Genomic DNA, 25,815 nt, shown 5'->3' with positions numbered 1-25,815 from the left:
CAGGGACACCAGTTGGCGTCTGGTACCCAAAAAGACCTCCGATCTTCGACCAGACTTGGGAAGGTGGCATATGGCACCCAATGGTTGACACATACCTCTTCCAACACTCTTGTTTCTGTCATTTTTTAAGCTGGCGAATGCGGGTACGGAGCCGCTAAAAGGCTATTAGGTGCTCTAGGGAAGGGTACCACTTATGTCACTGTAGAGCTTGCCAACAATCTTTAATAGCCTCAGTGACTTCCAGCGACCACCAAGGGACAGTCTTCCAATGAGGGCACCCTAAAGACCAAGAGAAATGCAGAAACGATTGTTGTAGTGACTTGCTCAACCACAACACTGATGGTACAATGTGGGGGAGATTCAACAGTGACAGCAGAGGCAAATGCTACCCAGTCTGCCTTGTTTAAAGCCCATCTGGGTAGGCATCCATGGCCAGGGGAGTGACAGGAAGATGGGGAAGTGATCACTACCACCCAGGTCATTATGTGCTCTCCAGCGGATAGATAGGAGAAGGTAAACCAAGAGATCAATGGCAGAGTATGTGCCATGTGCCACACCGAAATGTGTGGGGACACCTGTATTTAAGGGGCAGAGGTCGAGTTGTGACAGTAAATTTTCGACATCTCTACCTCGGCCAGTAAGCTCAGTGCCATACCACAAGGGATTATGGGCGTTAAAATCTCCCTGAAGTAGGAAAGGTTTAGCGTGTTGCTCAATCAGTGCAGCCAATATGTTCAGGGGTACTGCACCATCTTGAGGGAGATATATGTTGCAGACAGTTATTTCATGCGTTGTCTGTCGTCCGTATCCTGACAGCCACAGCTTCAAGAGGAGTTTGAAGGGGCACAAGTTAACTACATACCCAGTTCAGGACATAGATGCAAACTCCACCTGACACTATTATATTCACTACGGGTCTTGTAATATCCCCTGTAGCCATGAAGGTCAGGGATCTGCGTTGCCGGGAACCAGGTTTCCTGCAGGGCAATGCAGAAAGCAGGTGTTAAGCTTTACAGTTGACATAGCTCAGCCGGGTGGTGGAAAAAACTGCCACAATTCCACTGGAGAATTATGTGATTGTGTAACTGGGAAGGCATAAAACACTCAATGAGGCAGTCTACACCACAGAGTCACCTGTTGCCTGGATGAGTACCTGTGCAATCAACATCCATTGTGTCTTAGGACCCAGCGAGATCTAGGCCCTCAGCAGATGCCAGAATCTCCATTTCATCCTTAGACGCAGAGCTTGTAGATGGTGTGGGGGCCACCACAGTGCCTTGGTTCTTGGGGGTCTTTATCTTTTTTGGTTTCTCTTGCTGCTCCTTAGGTGTGTCCAGCTGGGAGGGCTTCACGGATTCAGTCTCAGCGACTGATGAGGACCATGAAGTCCTACGACCCGCTACCTGTGGTTGCTTCAGCCACTGGTGGATGTCAGCTATGCCACTGGTAAGAACCTGGGAAGGGAGTGACCCAAGGGACCCCTTCCTAGTGAGAGGAGCCGAAGAAGACATATGCTTCTCCAGTTGAGAAGTGGGGACTGACGTCCCTGATGGTTGGGAGGGTGTTGCTCCTGAAGTAGGTGGTGCAGAAGTAACAGGGAGGGAAGTGGCCCCCCCACCATCAAGGGAGCAGGTGGAGTCTGACGGCTCAGAGCCACATGTCAATGGCAGAATAGAAGATGGTAGAAACGTTGTCGTAGCGGCAGCATAGATTGACGCCATATACAAAGGATGTAGCCCCTCATATTTTCTTTCAGCCTCAGTGTAGGTCAGTTGGTATTATTTTCCTTTCTTTCTGGAGAATCCTGCAGTCTGACGAACAAGGCAAATGGTGCTCTCTGCAGTTGATGGAGTACTGGGATGTGAAGGATGTCCACGATCCTGACAGGTGATGCTGGAAGGACAGCGGGAAGACGTGACCAAACTTCCAGCACATAAATTACCGCACTGGGGGAGGGATATATGGCTTCACGTCACAGCAGTAGACCATCACCTTTACCTTCTCAGGTAATGTGCACCCTTTAAGACCAATATGACAGCACCGGTGGCAACCTGATTATCCCTCAGACCCCGGTGGATGAAATGAACACCTTGATGCTCTAAATTAGCATGCAGCTCATAAACAGACAACAAAAGAAGATCCCTGTGAAATACAGTGTGTCCCACTCAAACCTCCCTGATTTCAAAGACCCAGGAAAGAAAAACCACCGTAGATATGACAATGAAAAATGCACCATATTGTAGAGCATCTCAGAGTTTATTTATCATCAATACACCTCTACATGTGAACCATGAATATTGAGTCTATATTCAATTTCTTGTGAAGTACTTTGTAACATTTCCTCTGTTATTGTTGCAATCGCATTAGTGATACGATGTCGCAACGTAGGGATATCGTCCACTTTGGTTGCATACAAGCGGTCCTTCACAAATCCCCACATGAAGAAATCAAGCGGCGTAATATTGGATGAACAGGGTGGCCAGGCAATGGATCCTCCACATCCGAACCAAAAACTGGGAAATTTCCGATCCAGGAACTTGCGAACAGCTGCTGACCAATGCATTGGACCTCCATCTTTTTGAAAAATGATGATGTGTTGCAAGTCTTGTATCTGAGGATAAACAAACTGCTCCAACATGACCAGACACACTGACTCATTCACTGTTTGTTCCGCAAAGAAGAACACAGCAACAATCCTGTCATGCATTAGCCCGCACCAGATGTTTAGTTTAGGGCTATCACAAACATGTTCAATGACAACATGCGGATTTTGCAAACTCCGAATCCGAACAATATTCCTATTAACCTGTCCTGATAGATCAAATGTTGCCTCATCTGAGAATAAACATCTTTTCAGGAAGCTGGCATCCATAATAATATGCTGCAGCATATCCGCAGTAAATTGTTGTCGGCGTAGTTTGTCATTCGACATCAGATGTTGCAGAATTTGCACTTTGTAAGCACAGATACGAAGATGCTGGTGAACTACAAGATGCAATGTTGATCGAGGTACATCAAGTTGCCTAGATGCTTGACAAATTGACTGACGTGAGCTTTTGAGAAATGTTTGTCCGATGTCCTCCACTGTTTCTTCTGAAACTCTGTGATGTGCAACGCCAGAATGTTGCAAAACACTTCCTGTTGCCAGATACTTTCTATACCATTCCTTAATTGTTTACACATCAGGTGGCTCACATTCATACACACGACAATAATTTCTTTGCACAGTAATCAGCGATTTTGTTTCTGCAAACCACACTACTGCCTGCGCGCGCTGCTGTGGAGTCGCCATTTTTCACTTCATGCAACCATGCTGCATTCTGGCGACGATACACACTTCTGAAGTGGGAATATAAATACTTTGAGATGCTCTACAATGTGGTGCATTTTTCATTGTCACATCTACTATGGTTTTTCTATCCTAGGCCCTTGAAATCAGGGAGGTTTGAGTGAGACACATTGTTTGATACCCTGGACCATATTTAAGCTCTTATGGGGCATGATGGAAATAGAAACATCCCCCACCTTGTCACAAGCAAGTAGTGCTTGGGGTCATACTTCTATGCACTGAATTGAGCCCGTGAATGCTTGGAGACTGCTGGTGTTTGACCACCAGCAAGACGTGATGTACTACGCTTAATCACGGGTCATCCATCCTGATGCCACCCACTCCCACCAGAGGCCCCCCCCCCCCCCCCCCATGGGCACCACCCAGCTGCAGCAAAGGCCACCTGGCAGGATAGACATTGCTGGTAGTCCTGATGTCTCAGGGGGATGGGCATCTACTCCTTGGCATAGGTGGGAAGTTAACAGCACAGGCATCAGCAGAGCGATCCCTGTGTAGTCAGGGGGCTACGACCAACAGGGTACATGGTGGCCCACCACAACGGACTGGCTACTGTGCTGGATATCAGGTGCAAATGAGCTAAGAAGTCCATTATCATTGTCAATGCAGAAAGCGATACAGCATAGCAGATGGAGGAAAATGCACCCAGGAGGCTGACCTCACCCAACAGCTGGAGAATGAGCGGAAGTGCAGATCCACGTCAAAAGGATGCGAGAGGTCTCAGCGCATGATGGACACAATGCACCATGTAAGGCACCCTTCCCCAATTGGCTCACAGTATGGGAAAGTTTAGAAGGATGGAGGTCAAACCCTACAGGGGACCATCACATAAAAGTTGAAATGTGTGAGACTCCTTTTAGTTGCCTCTTATGATAGGCAGGAATACCTCAGGCCTATTCTAACCCCCGAACCCGAAGGGGGGTGCTGTAGCAGATGGGCTTATGTAACTAACAGTATCACACCTGCACACCCATGCACACTGAGTAGTACAGTTCCTTTAACATAAAACTGTACACCTTAGGCATTGCTGTACGGTTCATTTGTCATTTGTAGACGACCACTATTAAATTATGATGGTTACAGCACCATCTATAGCTACATTTTGTAACTCTTTATTTTTCTTCTTTCCCCTTCTCTGATAATATTTCATTGCAATTTGACATCATTCTGGCCAGTGGTGTTATTCTTACAGCGGTTTGAAATTTTAATTTTAATCACCCTGTAATATGGTGCGATTCCTCGTGTACTAACAACACAAAAACATCTCTCACAAACTTTTGTCATGCGCATATTTCCAGCAGTAAATGGACATTCGAGATTGGCAGTCTGGCAACACTGGAATCACATGTATGGTAACTACCTCTTTCAGCATGTGGTAGTACTGTGCAGTTGGTGCACTGCATCGTGTTTTGGGTTAGCATGCAGAAGGTCAAGGTGTATTTGTTTTTGTTTGCTAAATATAGTCTACATGGTACAGTATTTGGTGTCTTCATCATTATACAGCAATTACAGTGAGTCTTTTACAAAACATTTGGACTTGATGCTATGAACACAGAAACTGAAGTACAATTTTTTCATTGGTCAGCCTTTAAAGAAGCCTATTGCACGTCGTGGACATGAATTTTTCCACATAACTGCATCCACTAGATCCCAAACATATTTCCTGTGTACCCTCCCCCAGTGACCCCATCGATTATTACCACCCATTATTCTTGCCACTTTCAGGCCCATTACACTTCGTTGGGGGCTTATGTCACCAGCAGAACTAGCAGCGTGCTTTGCAAATAATTTCCAAGCTCCATTACCATTTGCATGTATTATCACCATGGAATCATTAATTATGTCTTTCAACACACTGTTTAGCATCCCCATGCGTTACTATTATCATCATATTATTATTATTATTATTATTATTATTATTATTATTATTATTATTATTATTATTGACAGATATGAGGAAACATCACTTTCACCGGTAGGCAAAACGTGTAATTTAAAAAATAACATTTCACAAGTAGCATTTCCAGGGAAATGGGTGCGACTGGGGAGAGGTCTATTTAAATGGCCTCCGCATTTGCCTGACCTAAATCATCTGGATTTCTTCCTGTGGGAACACCTGAAAGAGTACATGTATTGTACTCCACCGTCATGTAAAAAAAAATTGATGGTGCATGTTTATGATGCTCTTGTATCTGTGGATGCAGCAACACTGCGAAGAGTCAAGAGCTGTACGACCCAGTGAGCTGCACAATGTTTGGAGGTGCAGGAAAATGACTTGCTGACCACAGTTTTGTTATGTTTACCATTACAAAACAATGAACTATGTAAATATCAGATACATGTGGCTTAAGAAATGATTGTACTACCGTGTTATATGGCAGAATGAAATTGGCAACTAATGGAAAATACACCTCTACCCGGACTCAAACCCTTGGCCTCCTGCGTGCTAATGTGAAACACTATCCCTGCACTATCAGCACAGCACTACCCCTATATGGTGAAAGAGGTAGTTACCATGCATGTGGTTCCAGTGTTGCCAAATTGCCCATTTTTAACTTTCATTTATTGCCAGCAATGTGCCCAAGACAAAATTTTGCGAGAGACATTTTTTCATTGTTAGGATGCGAGGAATCGCACTGCGAAGTCCAAGAGAGCAAATTTGTCTTCACTCTGAATATGTGTAAGAGATAGTAAGGATCTTCTTGCAGATGGCCCCAGAAACTGTGTGTGAGAAATACCAATGAGTGTTAACTTCAGCTTTTTGAGTGGCGGGATCTAGAATACTTCCTCCACTGATGTTAGTGATATTTCAGGTCCATTCTCTTTTTTTAAAGTATGTGTGTTGAACTTCTATGATCACATGGCACAGACAAAATATCTGAAAGTTTCCCTTAGGGTATGAAATAACAGCAAGTAGCTATTTGCTTTGATTACATTTCTCACTGTGCTTAATTAATATTCAAACTATATTTATTCACAATTGTGATTTTGGCTATTGTGGACAACTGTTGCAACATAAACTGCTTTAAGACCAGCTCAACTTTACACACATCCTGTTCTCAAAATCTAACAATGTCCTCATTTTAATAAACTGTTACATCCTTTCACATACATGATGAACAAACTTATCTTAGATGCACATGAAATACGTAAACATGGTTACCACAAGGGCAGTGTCCTCATAAAAGGAACTATTAAGCCTTCACGTACTTCATTGTGAGGATAGAAGAGGTATAATTTTTTTTAATAATTTGGATTTTACAAATTTTTTGAGAACAGACTGTATTCTTAGAGCTGAGTTGGTTCTTAAGGGGAGTTGGAATGCCCTATCTCGCCAATGTTAAATTTGCTAACTTTGTGTACCTTTTTCTTTGGAACTATTATCTTCAGAACTTTGAAATTCTGGCAGAGGTTTTCAGCATATATTGTGAGCCCACTGAACTAGAACCAATGTTTTCTTTTTGTTGGTATAGTATTTATGAATTTTTTACCATTAAGCCATTTTTTATTGGAAAAAGTATAACATAAACTTCCCTAGTTCAGAGAATAAGCCAGTTCTTGTCATGATTCTAGTTCAGTGGCCTCTTTGAACTGTTTTGCAGCATTTCTGAAAATTTGAATGTTGTTGGTTGAGTGGTTTATGAGATAAAGGTACATGTAACACTAAAAATGTCAAATGCCAGAAAATGCGATTAAAGTAATTTATTATGAAAATTCACAAATACCTTTTATTCTATTATCAAAAGTGTCCAGCAGAGTAATCAGGGTCATCTTCTAGTTCTTCTTCTTCACCTAGAAGCTTTCTTCTCCTTGCTGCCCTTGCTTTTTTTGTATTAAATTCAGCTGCATACTGAGCCTTCCTTACTCGCACGCTGTCCAGAAGCTGAAGACCTCTGATGGTGTTGATACCAGGAGCAATGCCGAGCCTTGCCATGACCTTTAGCCTACCCATATGACCATCATTGAATGAAATAACAGCATCACTGACTCCCCATTTCAATGTTTTTATCCCAACAAATACATTCTTAGGTACACGAGTCCAAATGAGGTTGTTGAACGACTCGTTTTGATTCTGGGTACAACCATGAAGACATTTTCGCAGAAGATCAGGATGCCCCAAGTCTCTATATATTGGTTTAATTACTTCCATAACAGCCAATGGAATATAATTTTTATGGTGATAAGGATCCCCAGTAGCTTGAGATTTTCTATAATTGCACCATGACTGAGGACCATCTGGACAAGCAAAATGTTGAGGATTATCATCAGTTGATGATCGATGTAAATATGTGGCCCATACAGCTTGTCTCATTTCCTGCAAATTATTTGCATTATTTCTTATTGCCATACCATAGTATTGTTGTAATTCATTTATAATTTTATCTGACAGGCGACCTCTAATGGTTTTACCATCTGACAAAATTTTGTCCTTCAGATTCTGTTTCAGTTTCCTTAGACGAGTGCCCATTCGTTTCTGAACATGACCGACACATTCTAGTTTAGTTATTGTCTTATTGACATATGGCATGGATTCTGTAACACTTTTGTATGCCTTGGAGTCCCCATCTCCAAGGAATTTTGTGTAAAATACTCCCCGTTCTTTTTCTGATCTGCTAAACATTTTCACAGCAGCGGCAGCCTCCATGCCTCCACTCGTACCTTCATAATTCTTGCTACATATGTGAGCTGCTTCTATCTTACCAGATGCACAATGGTAACAATGTTTAGTGAGCACTTCATAGTCCAAAACTTTACCGCTGTCCACACTAGTAACAGTAGCAACAGCATTTTTGGATGTGTGACCCCTTTTCTGCCAGGTTCCATCAAAAGCAACAGGGATATCTGGGTTTCCTTCATTTATATATTTTGCTTCACTGGCAGCAGCTTTCATTGATAAATCTGCTACAGACTGAACAGCATCTCCTATCACTTCAGTGTAATTGTCAATTTTAGCAGGTGGAGGTGGAAGATTCATTATGGCACAAAATGTTTGAGCAGCAGTATGTCCTTTACCAATTGCTCTCATTGCATACATTAGCCTGATATTACTCTCAAACAAATTGCTACTGCATGTTTTAGAGCTCCAAAAACAGGTCTCATTTTCACAACTGGCACAAACTATAGCAATTTTGCAGGAAAGTCCTATAGATTTTGTTATGTTCATATCAAAAGAACCTCCACAAAGATTACAACACAAACATTTCTTCATAAACTCAGTAAAAACAGGAAAGTCGACTAAAACATATTGTTCATTAGAAGCTTCATCTGTAATTTCACTTGCACAGTTTGATAACTTCTTTTTTGATGCACTGGTGGGCGTGTCTCCTTCACACATCTCAGCTGTACAAACGTCAGAACTTTCACCAGCATCAACAGGTGCTGAAGCAGAATCACTTGAACAAACGTTATTTGTAAATCTATTACCGCGAAACTTTCGCTTTTTAAATAATGATGCACTCCTAGGCATCGTAGAAACTACGCACTCACCACTGAAAGTCAAAACAAGACAGATAACAAACTCCAAATGAGCGACAAACTAAACTCGAGGCTCAAAACAAACACTCACAGATCAAAAACTGAACAATAAACACAGCTAGTCGTAAAAACAATGGTACCTATGGAAGGATCAAAGATTCTACAACTGAAGAGTGAAATCCACAGCCTTCTATATGTAATGTTTTCGGAAATGCGAAGATTTAAATGTGTACAAATCACAAGATGGGTAACTTTGCTGGGCGCACATGTAATTTTGAAAAATTAAATAAAAATACTTCCAATTGGAATTTCTTAACAAATTTTGCACCATTTTAAGCAGAAAATTTCAAATTAAGTTATAAGGTTAAAAACTGAAAATGTGAATTTTTTCCATTTTCCGGCATTCCAACTCCCCTTAAGCAGTTTCTGTTGTTACAGCGTTAACTTGAGAATAACCAAAATCATAGTTGTGAATAAATACATTTAATGATCATTTGTGCAACTGGCTGCAGCATTAAAGATACTTTCTGTTTGCACACTTTATACAAGTTTACACTTTTTAATATTATTAACTGTCATATCATCTCGTTTCTTGTAGACCAACTAAGGACCACAACTTTCAACTATTGTATTCTGGAGCAGGTTTTGATGTTTGCCAAGTCGTCATGCATCCTCTGACAGTATTGTGCCTTCCTCTTTGTCCATCGGACACCTGCCTTCTTTCTTGGTGGACTGTCCACAAACATAACTTGATTAAGTATTCTCCTAGAGATGTCTGGTCTTTTAAGTCTCTTTACCTCCCAGTTCCTGCAGGTCTTTTTATCACTTCCATCATGGTGACTTGGCTTCCCTCTTTTCGCTAGTATGCAAGAAGTTAGCTGGTCACCCCAAAGGGATGCATCCCACAGGCCAAACCTCTCTTCCCAGTCACACTTTTTATATTTGTTACCTTCCTTTACTGGTCCTAGTGCCTTCCTCATTATCTTTCTCAAATTTGTCTGTGAGACATTTTCCTGTTGTGTACTACACACCTGAAACATACAGGGCTTCAAGGCAGGTAACTGTCTGGCAATGTTTCATTTTTGTGTTACGAAACAGACACTTTTTGTTACAGGTGAGCTTCGTCGGATGTTGCGCCAGTTACAGCTTGTTTACTCACATTATAAAGCCGTTCTTTTTGCAAAGATTGTGTTTCAGACATTCTCCCAAGAGTTTAAACCTATTGGTTTTCTTGACTTCTCCCAGTTCCAGGTGCAGATGGAGTGTGCAAGGAGAATCACTGACGCTCATAATGGATTGCCTTTTTTCACATGATACATTTAGTAAACTTACTCTGCTTGCTGCCTGTGAACCTTGAGGTGTTCCATTGAAACAGATAGAAATATGAAGCACAAAACATTAATCCCATTGCAGCCATGCTCCAGTGAGTTAGCATTTGTAAATTCCTGTCTAGCTAACTCCTTTCTACACTCTTATTACCTTTTCCAGTGCACAATTAATGAGGAGAGGAACCACCTACCTTTCTTACTCCTGTCGCGATTTCTAAACTTCTCGAAAGTGTTCCTCTGAACTGTACTTGCTATCTGGTGCTTTTTTAGTTCCTCCAAGGTCTTCATGATAGTATATATATGTCAATCGAGTCATATGCCTTCAAAGATACACCAACAATGATGAAGATGTATTTCTTACCAGCCATCTTCACTTGTTGTACCACTGACTTCATATATCCGTTCAATACAAGTGCATCCTCTTCCGAATCGAACAGTATTCTCTAGTTGAGATTCAGTTCTGTTCAGTACAGTCTTGGCGAAAACTTGTATGCGACAGGCATCAGTGAGGTTCCTCAACAACTCAAGTCTCCTTTCTTGTGACAGGAATGAATCAAACCAGAAGTCCAGTCTCTAGGTAATGATTCAGGCTCCCATTCAACATGCTCACAGTCCTATCTCCAATTAATTCCTTCATTCAGCTACTGTTGAACCTTCCCTACACGTATTATTGTTTTTCACGCACTGAATGATTTCTATCGCTTTTTGGTCAGTGGTTGAGAGTTTGGTTATTTCATGTTCTCTTGCCAAGTAACGAATGTATTAGGTTGTTCAGAGTTAAGAAGATACTCTAAGTATCAAGCCAGCTGATGACAGTTGTCTACATCACCATTGGCTATCTTCCCATGTGGCCCCCTGAGGTGAAGGTTCAGTGGGCTACAGTGACTGGGTTTGTGTAAATTGTCTGTAAAAAAGTTCTGGTATTGTTGTTCTTTACGTTTTCTTCACCTTGGTGTGACATAATAATCGTAGGAAATAAATATGACTTCTGATGTGGATTAGAGTAGCCACAGATGTAGTATTAGCATTAATAAGAAAATAAAAAAAAAAATAACTTACAGACTGAACACTTTTGGACTTCAGTTAATATACTCTTATTTTAGGGAATCATTCACAAAATTTTGAACATCTCTATGATGCTGTCCGTAAAAATTCATTCAGTATTGTGTACACGATGAAAAATTAAAAAATTCCTGGGAGATTAAAATTGTGTGCCATACGAGGACTCAAACCCAGTACCTTGTCTTTCGCAAATAATTAGGCTTAACATATTTTTTTGGGTCCAACCCAGGACATATTTTTGAATTTACAGAGTACTGGAACACCATGTTTTATTTACTGTGTTATATTTTTCAACAGACATTACTTTTACAGACATGCTTTGTCTGTTTTAATTACAACATAAAATTTCACAACAAAGAAGTTCTGAATTACTTTCAACTTTCAGTAGATGTTTAGACAGAAGACACTGAAAGTCTACCCCTTTCTTACTTTGAAACACCCGAGATGCTGTGTTGGCGGTCGTGTGTGTAAGGTGTGCTTGCTTGTGTATGTGAATGGTTTGTGTGTGTGTGTGTGTGTGTGTGTGTGTGTGTGTGTGTGTGTAGGACATTTTGGTAGGAAGGATGCTGCTGCACGTTATATTGGATGGCGAGTCACTGTCAGATGTGAAAGTAAGTACAGATGTGCTCCAGAGAATGTGTTGGGACCCTTGCTATTCATGTTGTATGTTAATTACCTTGCATACAACATTAATAATAACCTCAACCTTTTTGCAGGTGATGCAGTTATGTATAATGAAGTACTGTCAGAAAGAAGCTCCATAAACATTCAGTTAGATCATGATACAATTTCAAAATGATGCAAAGACTGGTACCTTGCTTTAAATGTTCGAAAATGTAAATTTGTGCACTTCTCAAAATTAAGAAAACTTAATACCCTATGACTAAAATATCAGTGAGTAGCTGCTGGAATTGACAGCTCATACAAATACTTGGGTGTAACACTTTGTAGGGATACGAAATGGAATGATTACATAGGCTCAGTCATCGATAAGGCATGTGGTAGACTTTGGTTTATTAGTAGAATATTGGGGAAGTGTGATCAGTCCACTAAAGAGATTGGTTACAAATCACTTGTGTGAGCAGTTCTAGAACATTTCTCAAGTGTGTAGGACTCGTACCAGAAAGGCCTAATAGGGGATACTGAACATACACAGAGAACGGCAGCAGGAATGGTCACAGGTTTGTTTCATCCAAGAGAATGTGTGACACACACTGATACTGAGGGCACTGAACTGGAAGACTCTTGATTATAGATGTAAACTATCCTGAGACAGCCCATTAGCAAAATTTCAAGAATCGGCTTTACATGATTACTCTAGGAAAATACTACAACCCCCTATGTATCGCTCACATAGGGACCATGAGGATACGTTTATAACAACAACAGCAGGCACAGAGGCATTAAAACAATCCTTTTTCCTGCACTACATATTTGAATGGTAGAGGAAGGAACCCTAATAAATGGTACAATGGGCCATACCCTCCGATATGCACTCCACAGTGGTTTACAGAGTATAGATGTAGATAGTTATTTTGAAAACCTTGCAGGTCTATTAGAATATTGTGGAGTGATGGTTCAGTACTCCTGGAGGAAAAGATATTGTTGACTACTGGCTGAAACACAGCCTCTAGGATACCGTTTTCAGTAAACTGACAGAACTAAAGCTGTGAGGGCAGGCTTTGAGTCATGACTGGGTAAGTAAGTTGGTACAGAAAGCAACATTCTAGGCTCATGTGTTGGTCCAGCACACAATTTTAATATGCCAGCAAGTTTCATAATGGTGCACACACCACTGCAAGGTGAAAGATTCATTATGGTGAAAATTATTTCACTGCAAGGAAATTGTGACATTTTGAGTCTTCTAGTACGTGAGTTTTGCCAACTAGTCACTTGCCTGCTTCATTTCTATCAGTCTTATTTTGTTTCTGCTACTTGGTTGTGTATACTATGGAATGCCGAATGAAGCAAATGGAAATGCAACTTACAAATAAAATGGTTCACACAAAAATGTGATGCGTAAGTCCTTGAAGAAAAACCCTGGGAATAAATGTAGATTTTTAGAGATAACTTAGAAATAAAATGGTGTAGCTAACCAGTGGAGAACCTGAAACAGAGACACAATGTGAACTGCACAATGAGTGGACAGCAGAATATAAATAATTACCTATTCTCTCAATGAGTAAAGACAGCATGTACCATAAATTTGTACCACGATAAGCATGCATTAATAGAGTGCTCTCATAAATCTAACCATTTTCATGATAGGCCAACTGCCAGCTGCAGTCCACCTCATGTCACACAGAACTTTATCAATATGTTGATCACATTCATAGCAATGGAAAGTATTGGTGGAATGTAAATAATTTAAAAAAATTAGGTGACAGTTACACAAATATTTGAAGCACTTAGTCATCAAAAGGCTCTTAAATAAGACAGAGCTTTACTACATTTCAGAAATCCTTTTTCCAATGCTATAGACACACATATGAATGGCTACACTGTTCTGGCACATTGCAGCCATACAAAAAAAAAGATCTGAAAGGTAGTAAAGTTTCAAGGACTCACCACCTGTATTATTCTGTGAATTGTTGCCTGTAATCCTTACATTATTTGTACAGTGTGTGTGTCAATATACTGACATCTCAATTTGAAGGTAAGAACTTCAAATGTCAACTAATTTCTGAAAATGAACATTGACAAATTTTCCTACTATGAAAGCTAAGGGATTGGCAGCGTAAAAATCATGAGCCTCTGCAAAACAAGTCTCCGAACAGTACTTTGAAAAGTATTTCTAACTATTGAGCTGAGTATGTGGTGATACAAGGCTCTACCCTGATGACCACAAACAGTAAAAACACTAAAAAGTATTTAATTTCACATTACCTGTGTTACAAACGTTATAGCTTTTCCAGCACGACCAGCACGTGCTGTTCTACCAACTCTGTGGATATAGTCTTTGCTGTGTGTTGGTATGTCAAAATTGACAACAACATCTACGTGAGGGATGTCCAAACCCCTGAAAATTGACATACATACAGATTCTTGTATTAAAAAAAAAAAGAAAAAAGTTATCTACTTATCTTACAAGGAACAAAAAAGTTCATAATCTTTTTACTTAAAAAAATTAACATCCTAGGAAAGGTGTCTTTTTTAAATTTTCTTTCACTGTTCATGTCTAATTGTTTGTGGTGGGATGTTGGAGCAGCTCCAGATTAAATCCACAATTCTTGAAATTTCATTGGCAAAGGCTATGAGAAATTCCCTTTCCATTCGCAAATGGTGTGCAAGGATAATGACTGTTGGTAAGGGATGACATGACCTCTAATTTCCCTGTGATGGTCAGGAGGAGGAGGAGGAGGAGATTAGTGTTTAACGTCCCGTCGACAACGAGGTCATTAGAGACGCAGCGCAAGCTCGGGTTAGGGAAGGATGGGGAAGGAAATCGGCCGTGCCCTTTCAAAGGAACCATCCCGGCATTTGCCTGAAGCAATTTAGGGAAATCACGGAAAACCTAAATCAGGATGGCTGGAGACGGGATTGAACCATCGTCCTCCCGAATGCGAGTCCAGTGTGCTAACCACTGCGCCACCTCGCTCGGTTTTGTGATGGTCATTTCACTTTTATATCTAAGTAATATGTTGACTGATTCATCTTGGAATGTATATTCTCGTAATTCCGACAGTAAACCTCTTTGGAATTCACAATGTCTGTCTTTTATTGTTTAATACAGTAGTTTGGAGAACATCTCTGAAATTCTCACACTTGCTCTGATATTCCATAAACTTATATTTTATTCACTAACAGGAAGCTTGACATTGTACTTTATGCCTTTCAGAAGTCGGGGGAAAAAACATAGATCACCTAACTGTCATTATTAATACCTTTTCGATATCATGGGCAAACAGAGATTGCTATTTGTGAAATCCACGTTTATTCCTTCACTGTAGATTTTCATTCTTTACAAATAGACCTTCACAATATGCAAACATATAAAACAGTCCATAATTATGCACAGATTGCAGTCACTGATACAGGTGTGTAATTATGTGCATCTGTCCAATGACTATTCTGTGGAATGATTGTGCCTTTTCTCAAATTATTAGGTTAGTTTGATCCTCCAGCAACCTGTTAAAAACTGTAGCCACAACAGCAGCAAGTTCCTTTGCTTTCCCCTGTCGAGTGATTTCAGTTAATGTTCTATCTATATCATTCCTGCAACTAAAAGGAAGAAATGTAGTATGGTCTTCCACAGTGGAAGACAGAATTCAGAATATTAGGCTCCTCTCTGTAATTTTCTGTTTAGGTGCTAGAATGTTCACTGGGTGAATGAACAATTAATTTCGATCTGTTACTGACTGCTTTTGTCAGATCAGACAGCAAAGATTTACTTTCATTCAGTTTTTGTTTATTAACAAGGCTTTGACTTTATTTAGACCTGTGATGAACTTTTCTTTGCATCTGCAGCAATGTTCAAATATATTTGTTGAACTACAGTGTTTGTTTTGTTTTAGGGCGCAAAAAACACCTGGGGTCATATGTGCCCTAGTCAAAACTATAGAACACAAACAAAGAGACGAGGGAAATGACTATGTCAGTCCCAATGGACAGAACAGGAGACAGCTAAAAAAGGCACATGTAAAAAAGGCTAAAAAAAACACCATTTAAAAATGGAGGTCCAAAAACTAAAAATTAAATGGCCTTTGCCGTATTGCTTCGGCGGATAAAAAGTAAAATGCGGTCGACAGCCCCTGCATCATTCGCTAAAACGGCTGATAAATCAGATGGCAAACCCAAGCTGGAACGTAAATTGGTAAAAAAGGGCATTCCAGCAGGAAGTGCAGACAGTTATAAGTTGGGCACAATGCGTACAAAGTGATGGGGCAGCACCACTGAGCAAATGACGATGGCTAAAAAGACAGTACCCAATACACAGCCGAGTTAAAACAATCTCCTCCTGGTGGGAGGGTCGAGAGGTGGTCGTCCAAGGCACCAGGAGAGGCTTAATAAGCCAAAGCTTATTCCCGTGAAGGGAGGACCATTGGCGATGCCAAAGGGACACCACCTCCTGACAGACGGCAATGCAGAGATCACCAGAGGGAATATACGTACTCGTGGGCTGAGGTACGAGGACTGCAGCCTTGGCAACAGCGTCAGCAGCCTTGTTTCCTGGCAGACCAACATGACCAGGGACCCACAGAAACACGACATTGGCTCCACTAAGAGCGAGCAAGTGACAGTTTTCCTGGACCCGCTGCACTAAGGGATGAGCAGTGTACAGTGCATAGAGACTTTGGAGGGCGCTGAGTGAGTCTGAGCAGAGGAAGCAATTGGGAAGCTTGTGTTGCCGGATGTACTCTGTGTCCTGATACAAGGCAAAAAGCTCAACTGTAAATACTGAGGAGTGTGCTGGAAGCCGATATCGAAAAACACGGATGCCAATGACAGAGGCACATCCACCCCCGGTCAGTCCAAGAGCCATCAGTGTATACAAAGGTACTACCGCTAAGTTCCATGCAAAGGTCATGAAACTGAAGGCGATAGACTGAGGCTGGAGTAGTGCCCTTAGGAAGCGAATGAAGGCCAAGGTTAAAATTGGCCACTTCATGAAGCCAAAGTGGTGAAGTGTTCACACCCGCTGGGAAAGTTTCAGGTCGCGTGAAGTTAAGCCGCCATAACAAGTGGCGAAAGTGGACTCCAGGAGGTAACAGAGAAGATGGACGAGCCCCATACTGACGATCTAAGGAAGCATAGGAGGGGTGACCACGCATGGCAGACAAACGGCATGCCTACCTGCTGAGAAGAAAGTCATGGCGGTAGGACAATGGTAGTTCAGCAGCTTCAGCATACAGACACTCAACTAGGCTGGTGCAGAAGGCCCCCATGGCCAAACTGATGCCATGATGATGGATTGTGTTGAGACGGCGTTAAAGGGATGCGTACAGATGCATAAACCAAGCACCCATATTCGAGTTTCGAATGGACAAGGGACCAGTACAAACGGAGGAGGGTGGTTCAATCGGCACCCCAAGAAGTACCATTGAGGACACACAGGACATTTAGGGACTGTGTACAGTGGGTGACTGGCAAGAGACATGGGAGGACCAAGAGAGTTTCCTTTGAGCATGAGCCCCAGGAATTTCGTAGAGTCAACGAATGGAAGGGCAACAGGCCCAAAGTGTAGAGATGGTGGGAGAAGCCATTTGCGCCACCAGAAATTCATACAGACGGTTTTATGAGTGGAAAAGCTAAAGCCATTGGCGATGCTCAAGGAGTGAAGATGATTAAGACAGCGCTGAAGGTGTCGCTCAGTGAGACAGGTCTGTGGAGAACTGCAATAGATGGCAAAATCATCGACAAAAAGGGTGCCAGAGATGCCCGGTGGGGGACAAACCACTATAGGGTTAATGGCAATAGCAAAGAGGATGACGTTCAGGGTGGAACACTGAGGCACACCATTTTCACGAATAAAGGTGTCCGACAACGCAGAACCCCCATGCACCTTGAAAACTCAGTTTTGTAAAAATGCCCGAAGAAAACAGGGTGCAGGTGCCCACGGAAGCCCCATGTGTAGAGAGTATGGAAGATACCAGTTCTCCAGCAGATGTCGTAGGCCTTCTCCAAATCTAAAAACTCTGCCTCAGTCTGGGACTTCCGCAGAAAACCATTCATGACATGGGTGGACAAAGTAATGGGATGGTCAACTGTGGAATGCTGCGCTCTAAATCCACACTGTGCATTCGTGAGTAAATGGCGAGACTCAAGCCACCACACCAGCCGGGCATGAATCATATGTTCCATCACTTTGCAAATGCAGCTGGTAAGAGAGATGGGGCAGTAGCTGGAAGGAAGGTTTTTGTCCTTAACTGGCTTAGGGATGTGTATGACTTCACGCCAGCATCCAGGAAATGTCCCCTCAGCCCATATGTGGTTGTATGTGTTAAGCAGAAAGAGCTTGCCCGCAAGAGAGGTGCTGCAACATCTGAATGTGGGTAGCATTTGGCCCTGGGGCAGAGAAACAGGATGAACTGAGAGCATGATAGTGAAGGTGGTATTGTAGCACTCACGATTCGGAGAAGAGAAGGGTATCGCCCGAGCCGCCCCCATTCGTTTCCAACGGATGAAGGCAGGTTAATAGTGGGAAGAGCTTGAAACTTCCGCAAAATGGCGACCCAAGGTGTTGGATGTAGCAACAGCATCCACGATGACATCGGCACTACTGTCAGGCCAGAAATGGGGGAATGGATCTTGGTTCCAGAGAGCCATAAGAGGTTGGCCCACACAACAGAGGAAGGTGTGGAACTGTTAAAAGAACTAGTGAATGAAATCCAACTAGCTCTTTTGCTATCCTGAAGGACTCTATAACACTTTGCACTCATCTGATTATAATGAATACAGTTTTCCAACGTAGGGTAACTGCGCGCGAATTGCGTCAAGGCATGCCTCAGTCCATCGAGGGACTGGGTCATGACGTGTTAAAGAGGAAGGGCGAGGAATGGAACGTTCTGCAGCAGTAAGGATGTCATCAGTGAGATAGTCCACCCGGTCATCACAACTGAGGAAATCTTGTTCTATGAAGGTCGCCAGGGAGGAGTAAAGCTGCCAGCCAGCCTTAGTAAGCTGCCATTTGGGCGTGCATCTGGACGGGATAGGAGTCAGCAGATGGAGAGCACGCAGAAATGGTCGCTCGAGCAGGCGTCAGAAAGAACGGACCACTCAAGATGATGGGCAAGCTGGGCAGTGCAAAAGGATAGGTCCAAATAATAGGTGTGCGAGGAGTCGGAAAGGAAAGTGGGGGCTCCAGTGTTAAGGCAGAAGAGGTTGAGTTGGTTAAGAAGGTCAGACAAGAGGGCACCTCTCTGGTAGGTCCTGGGAGAACCCCAAAGAGGATGATGCGCATTAAAATCACTGAGTAGCAAAAACGGGGGAGGTAGCTGCCCAATAAGCTGAAGGAATTCTGCTCTGGTGACATTGAAGGATGGAGGTACATAAATGGTACAGAGGGAGAAAGTCAGGCGGAGAAGGAAAAGGCGAACTGCAACAGCCTGAAGACGGGTCATCAGGGAGAAGGGTTGACTATGAAGGTCACCCCGTATGAGCAGCATGACGCCCCCATGAGATGGGATGCTAACCTCAGGGGGGAGGTCAAACCACATCAGTACGTAATGTGGTCACGGTATGGGTTGGATTTACCACATCTACTGTTATCGGGCCTTTTTTCTTCGAGGAAATGCGTGGTTCTGGTTTTGTAACTGCTAACGTGACGGGTGAGAGGTACGCCGATATAATACAGCCTGGCTGATAAACACCTGCTGGAACGTACAATGTTTATGCAGGATGGCGCTCAACCCCATATTGCTAGACGTGTGAAAGATCTGTTGCGCACGTTGTTTGGTGATGTTCGTGTGCTCAGCCGCCACTTTCGTCATGCTTGGCCTCCCAAGTCCCCAGACCTCAGTCCGTGCGATTATTGGCTTTGGGGTTACCTGAAGTCGCAAGTGTATCATGATCGACCGATATCTTTAGGGATGCTGAAAGACAACATCCAACGCCAATTCCTCACCATAACTCCGGACATGTTTTACAGTGCTGTTCCCAACATTATTCCTCAACTACAGCTATTATTGAGGAATGATGGTGGACATATTGAGCATTTAATGTGAAGAACATATTCTTTGCTTTGCCTTACTTTATTATGCTAATTACTACTATTCTGATCAGATGAAGTGCCATCTGTCGAACATTTTTTGAACTTTTGTATTTTTTTGGTTGTAATAAAACCCCATGTCATTCCAAGCATGTGTGTCAATTTGTACCTCTCTATCTACATTATTCCGTGATTTATTCAGTTTTCAAATTTATACTGACTTTTTAATCACCCGGTATATGTTTTACAGATTCTTTTGTTGATATCAGATAATGCAGCACACTTTCTAAACAAATTAGAAGTATTTTGAATATTTTTGAACCTGCTTAGGGTTATTAAGAAATTACTAAGAAATTTATGCAAATTTCTTTTCCAAAATGCTTCCTCAAATTGAGGCACCATTTAATCCAACGTTATACATTCGAAGGAGACCAAATTTTTAGCAGATATGCATATATCATATCTTACATTTTTATAATTTTTTTTGTAATAAAATCATTATTTTTTCTATAATTTAGTTGATTCTGCAATAAAGTTTAGGTCTACAACATAAGTATGGACTACTGCATGTTACAGAAAAGAAATTAGAGCAATGCTTTATAAACTTTAGGAAATATTTGTACCTGAATTCTGAAAAATACAACTCGCAGGAACTTGCGAATGAAGATAAGAGTCCAATTAAACTGTGCCTCAGAACATTCCTGAAGCATAGTCTTCATCCTGCACCATTTCTTCATCTTCAAGCTTCTTCTTGGCATTCCTTTTAGCACTTCTTGCTTCTTTGGTAACTTGAAGAGCCTATCTTTCAGCTTCATGCACTAGTTGTCTGTCACACATAATCAATTGATCTTCCATATTAGAGCCACATTTTATGCCTAAATTTCTCAGGACTTCCAACCTTCCTATCACTCCATCATTGAAACATATCACTGCATCTAGTGTACCAACTTTTAATGCATTTAGCCCAACAAAAACATTCTTGGGTAATGTTTCCCATATGCAATGGTTGAAACTTTCACTGTATTCTGAGTGCCCCCATGAAAACATTTACTAAGCAAAACAGGGTTACTCAGGTCTCTAAAAACTGGTTTTATTTCATTCATAACAGGCTCAGGAGGAGAATGCTTATGATGGTATATTTGACCACTTTCTTTTGCTTTTTGGTAACCATACCACGAATCTGATCCTTCTGGGCAAAGTCCGTGAACAGGGTGGTCATCTGTGGACAACTTATGAAAGTAGGTGGCCTATACAGCTTTTCGCATTGCTGTAACATCATTCAGAGGTGCAGTTCATCCAATGGCCAGTCCATAATAACTCAGAAGGAGGTCAATTTCAGTTTCTGTCAATCTGCTTCAGCCAGACAGCAATTTTCCATCAGTTAGCAACTTTCCTTTCATTTCTCTTCGTAGCTTCCTCGGTCTAGCACCCATCCTCTTTTGCACATGCACACAATACTCCAATTTAGTTACCAAGGTATCACCATAAACATTTTACTCATTAATTTTATTGAAAGCTTTAGAGTCCCCATTGTCTAGGTACTTCGCATGGCTCTGAGTACTATGGGACTTAACTTCTGAGGTCATCAGTCCCCTAGAACTTAGAACTACTTAAACCTAACTAACCTAAGGACATCACACACACATCCAAGCCCGAGGCAGGATTCAAACCTGCGACCGTAGCAGTCGCGCGGTTCGAGACTGTAGTGCCTAGAACCGCTCGGCCACCTCGGCTGGCGTACTTCGTATATCTACAAACAGGTACTGACCTCTGAAATATTTTTAGAGCTCCATCACACTCCGTACCTCCACTGTAACCATCATAATTCTTAGAACACTGATGTTCAATATGTCCTTCGGCGTTACCATGGCAGGTGTGGCAGTACTTAGATAAGCACTCAATATCAACAAATTTTCCATTTTAAAGAGAAATAACACTTACTACGCCATTCAAGGAACAATGTCCTCAATGTTGCCATGTCCCATCAAGTGCAACAGCAATGTTCCTGGTTCCACTAATATTTACAGTTTCTTTTACTGTATATTTCATAGATGCTTTACACACAACCGTCAAGGCACTTTAAAGTATTTTTATGTACTTGCTGAACCTACTGGGAGGAGGAGGACCCTGAACCTGCTGGGAGGAGGAGGAAGGTCCACCAAACCACAAAGCATTTGAGCAGCTTTTTTTCCTTTTCCTACTACACGCATTGCATACACTAACTTCAAATTCATATTATATGAATTACGCACAATGTTCGAAGTCATTTTCAAGGTAGATTTATTGCAGGATCTACACAGAACAACTAATTTTGACACTAAACCCTTCCTGCTACTTTGTTGTTCAGTTATTTCCAGACAGCCTACACCATCACATTGTTTACATTTCGCCACTTCCTTTATCACAGAAGATACAATACCCACAACAACAACAACAACAACAACAACAACAAATCTTCTACAAACAGCGTCATTGTTAACAAAAAAATTTGAATCACCAGGAGGCAAGCCATATGGGAGTTCTTCCCTGAAGATCTGGTACATAGGTTACTTCCAAGAGTGTGGTTAGCTTTGTTTGTGAACTGGTTACCACAGAATTTCCTTTTATTGAATTTCTTGATGTGTGGCATATTTCGTATTTATTTTACACTAAAGTATATGCACTTCCACAAAAATATGTAGCGCTTGGGCAGCAAACATTCAGTAACATGTGAGCAAACTGCTTCAGTGAAACAAAAGTAAATGCTAGCATAATCATTTACAGACACTAGAAACCTGCACTGTTACCAATAAATACAATGTATCATAGATATAATTGCCGGAAACAGAAAGTTCACAGTTCTTTTTGAAATAATACTGGTTTCTATAACAGAAATAAAGGGGGCGTGGCTACATATATGACCATAACTTTAAAATTTTGTACATATAGGTCTTTTTTCATTTGAAACCCTATAGTGTACATATCAATGTAATCAGGAAACACTATAGCATTTAATAAAGTCATAAAAAATTTTGATTTTCCCACCATTTATACATACCCTGTATCCTTAAGTTTCATGTAGATTCTTTCAAGTAATTTACCTGTGATTATTTAATTGTTAGGGCTGCAAAAAACATGCATTTTGCGATAAATGCAAGAAGAGATGCAAATTCTGCATCAACATACAGAAACAGGACATTACCCAATATATGTTATTTTAAAATGAACTTTATTCAGATAAAACTATTCTATCACACATAGTTTAAAACAGCTTTATTTTCTGATTATAAATGTAAAAAAGTAACCAGTTTTCAGTTACTGGTATTGCACGTCATCCGGCGAAGCCCAGTTTGGGAGATCATGGGCCTAAGAATGTTTTTGCGAAATACAGAAGTGCGCGCGCGCGCGCGCACACACACACACACACACACACACACACACACACACACACACACACACACACCACTGTACCAGTGCATTATTATCTCTGGTGCCATGCCAACTGCAAGTGGCAGAATGGTTTGTATATGATACACGTTGCATAATGCAAATTAGTACTCAGCTGTGGGACCTAGCATCCTAGAGCAAAGAAACACATATTTGTCCTTTGTCCGCTTGCTAAAGATAAAACATTGATACAATGTGGAAACTTAACAGGCCTGAGTTATCTTGTTCACAACATACCACTAACACCAGCAAGCAACTGTGGGTTAGCCATCACCTTGCTCGTTGGTTTCTTTCCTGATTTTGAAATGAGTGAAAATACTAATCCTGGTCCATCACTGATTTTGATTACGGCCCTCACAACAACAGAAAGGATTGGTGGTCCCTGTGACAGTGTGTCAGTTCTGCTTTCGCAGATATGCAGAACATGGGTGTAGGTATTGCCTTGAAGGAGGAGGTGGTGCTTGTTTCCCCACACAGCTCTTCTCCCCTTTGGTGGTCAAAATTCTAATTTGTTTATACTCATAGCCATCTGCCAGTACATGCTATTCACATACTGCACTGCAGCAACTAGAAAACAAAACTTGTCAGTGTATTTCAACCGCACTGAAATTCTTCCCCTAATGTGTGAATAGAGTTATCTTTGATTCTACTTCTCTGCCAAATGCCTTATCAGTTCTGTCTAACATTGTAAAGTATGTAACAATGAAAGCAATCAGTTTTTGACAAAATAATTTAATTGGATAGATAAAAAATCTGCTCACCAAGTGGCGGCAGAACACACACACAAAAGAAGATTGTAAATAGGCAAGCTTTCCTTAAGCAGAAGGGGAAAAGTCACCCAGAACTGTGGGTCAGGGGAGACTTACCATACGGGATGAGATGGAAAAACTGATTGTTGGGGACTGCATCGGGTGACATTTGAAAGCCTGAGAGTTTGAAGGTGGAAGACAGAGTAATATACAAGACAGACATTACTGCTTATACATCATGTACTAGTTAATAAGAATGGAAAGCTAAGTGCATTGTACATAACAGAGGTGGGAGGGGGGCAGTAGGAGTAGGTAGGTAAGACAATGAAAGATGTAGAAAACTAAAAAGGAGTGAAGAAAAGAGTAGTTACTGCGAAAAAATGCTGAGATGGATGAAATTAATGTTAATTGAGGCCACGTGGGTGGCAAGAACTATGGACATGTAGCACCAGTTCCCACCTGCAGTGTTCCGAGAAAGTGGTGTCTAGGGGGAGAATCGAGAAGGCGCGTGAGGTGAAACAGCCACCAAGGTCACGACTGTCACATTGTAGAGCATGCTCTGCAACAGGATATTGCGTATCACCAGTATACCCTCCTACCACCACCTATAGCAGCCCTGTAAATGGCAAAACATACACTAAGAAAGGGCGAGCTACCTGTGAAATGAATTGGGTCATATACCAGCTGTTATAAAAACACTGATTGCCTTTTACATCAGCATGACTACCACCAAATTATCGATTGGATGAAAGAGCATAGGCAGAAAGTATATACTGGCAACATACAATATCCTGTTGTAGAGCATCCTCTACAAAATGACAGTTGTGACCTCGGTACCTGTTTCACTATACACGCCATCTAGATTGCCCCCACCCGACACCAGGTGGGAAGTAGCGCTACAACATGTCCTTGGTTCTCACCATCCAACTGGCCTCAGTTCACATTAATTTCTTCCATCTCAGCATTTCTTCACCGTAACTACTCTTTTTGTCACTCCTTTTCAGTTTTCTACATCTTTCATTGTCTTATCCATCTATTTCTCACTGCCGCCTCCCACCTCTGTTACATACAGTGCGCTTAGCTTTTCATTCTTATTAACTCATGCATGATGTTTATACAGTAATCTCTGCCTTCCATCTCTAAGCTCCCAGGTTTTCAAATCTCGTCCATTGCAGTCCCCAACAATCAGTCGTTCCTTCTCATCCCATGCATTAAGCCTCCCCTGACCTACAGTTCTGGGTGACTTTCCTGGAATCTATCCATTTTCCTAGATTCTCCAGTCCTTTTCCTTCACCCTTCTTCCTTCCCCTTCAAAACCTCCTGCCTAAAGGAGCCATTGACTCCGAAAGCTTGCCTAATTACAGCCTTCTTTTATGTGTGTTCCACTGCCGTCTTAGTGAGTAGATTTTTTATCCATCCAATTCAATTATTTCGTTGTAAAGTATGTGTATCATAGCTACGAATGTCCATGAAAGGCCGAAAATCTGTAGATTCTGCAATTATTGAATTTGCCAGGTGAAGATAGATAATTTTAACAAACACCTCAAATCAGAGACGATCCAGTTCACAAAATGCCGAAGTTTTTATAAAAGCAAATGTTTCAGCAAGAAACTTCCCTATTCACCACTTTTTACGTAACAGTTGATTTCAAGCCACTAAAGCTTTGTCTTCATGCAAGTGTAATCACAAACTTAAATTTGTTCATTTAACTGTTCTAAAAAAAGCAAATTTTGCTAAAAATAGATGTTGCATTTTCCGGTCCCTAGTAATTGTTGTAACTAG

General features: G+C 41.5%; 1 protein-coding gene across 1 annotated transcript in view; it reads right to left on the bottom strand.

Annotated features, from left to right (window-relative positions):
* LOC126470392 (probable ATP-dependent RNA helicase DDX47) overlaps window positions 1-25,815 on the bottom strand; it is a 50,734-nt gene that overhangs the window by 5,738 nt on the left and 19,181 nt on the right. Inside the window, exon 7 of the mRNA XM_050098238.1 lies at window positions 14,098-14,230. Within this exon, the coding sequence (XP_049954195.1) occupies window positions 14,098-14,230 (133 nt within the window). The remainder of the gene's footprint in view (window positions 1-14,097; window positions 14,231-25,815) is intronic.

Source organism: Schistocerca serialis, chromosome 1, assembly GCF_023864345.2.
Source record: "Schistocerca serialis cubense isolate TAMUIC-IGC-003099 chromosome 1, iqSchSeri2.2, whole genome shotgun sequence".
Taxonomy (NCBI): Eukaryota; Metazoa; Arthropoda; class Insecta; order Orthoptera; family Acrididae; genus Schistocerca; species Schistocerca serialis.
This window is presented reverse-complemented; position numbering and strand designations above follow the sequence as displayed.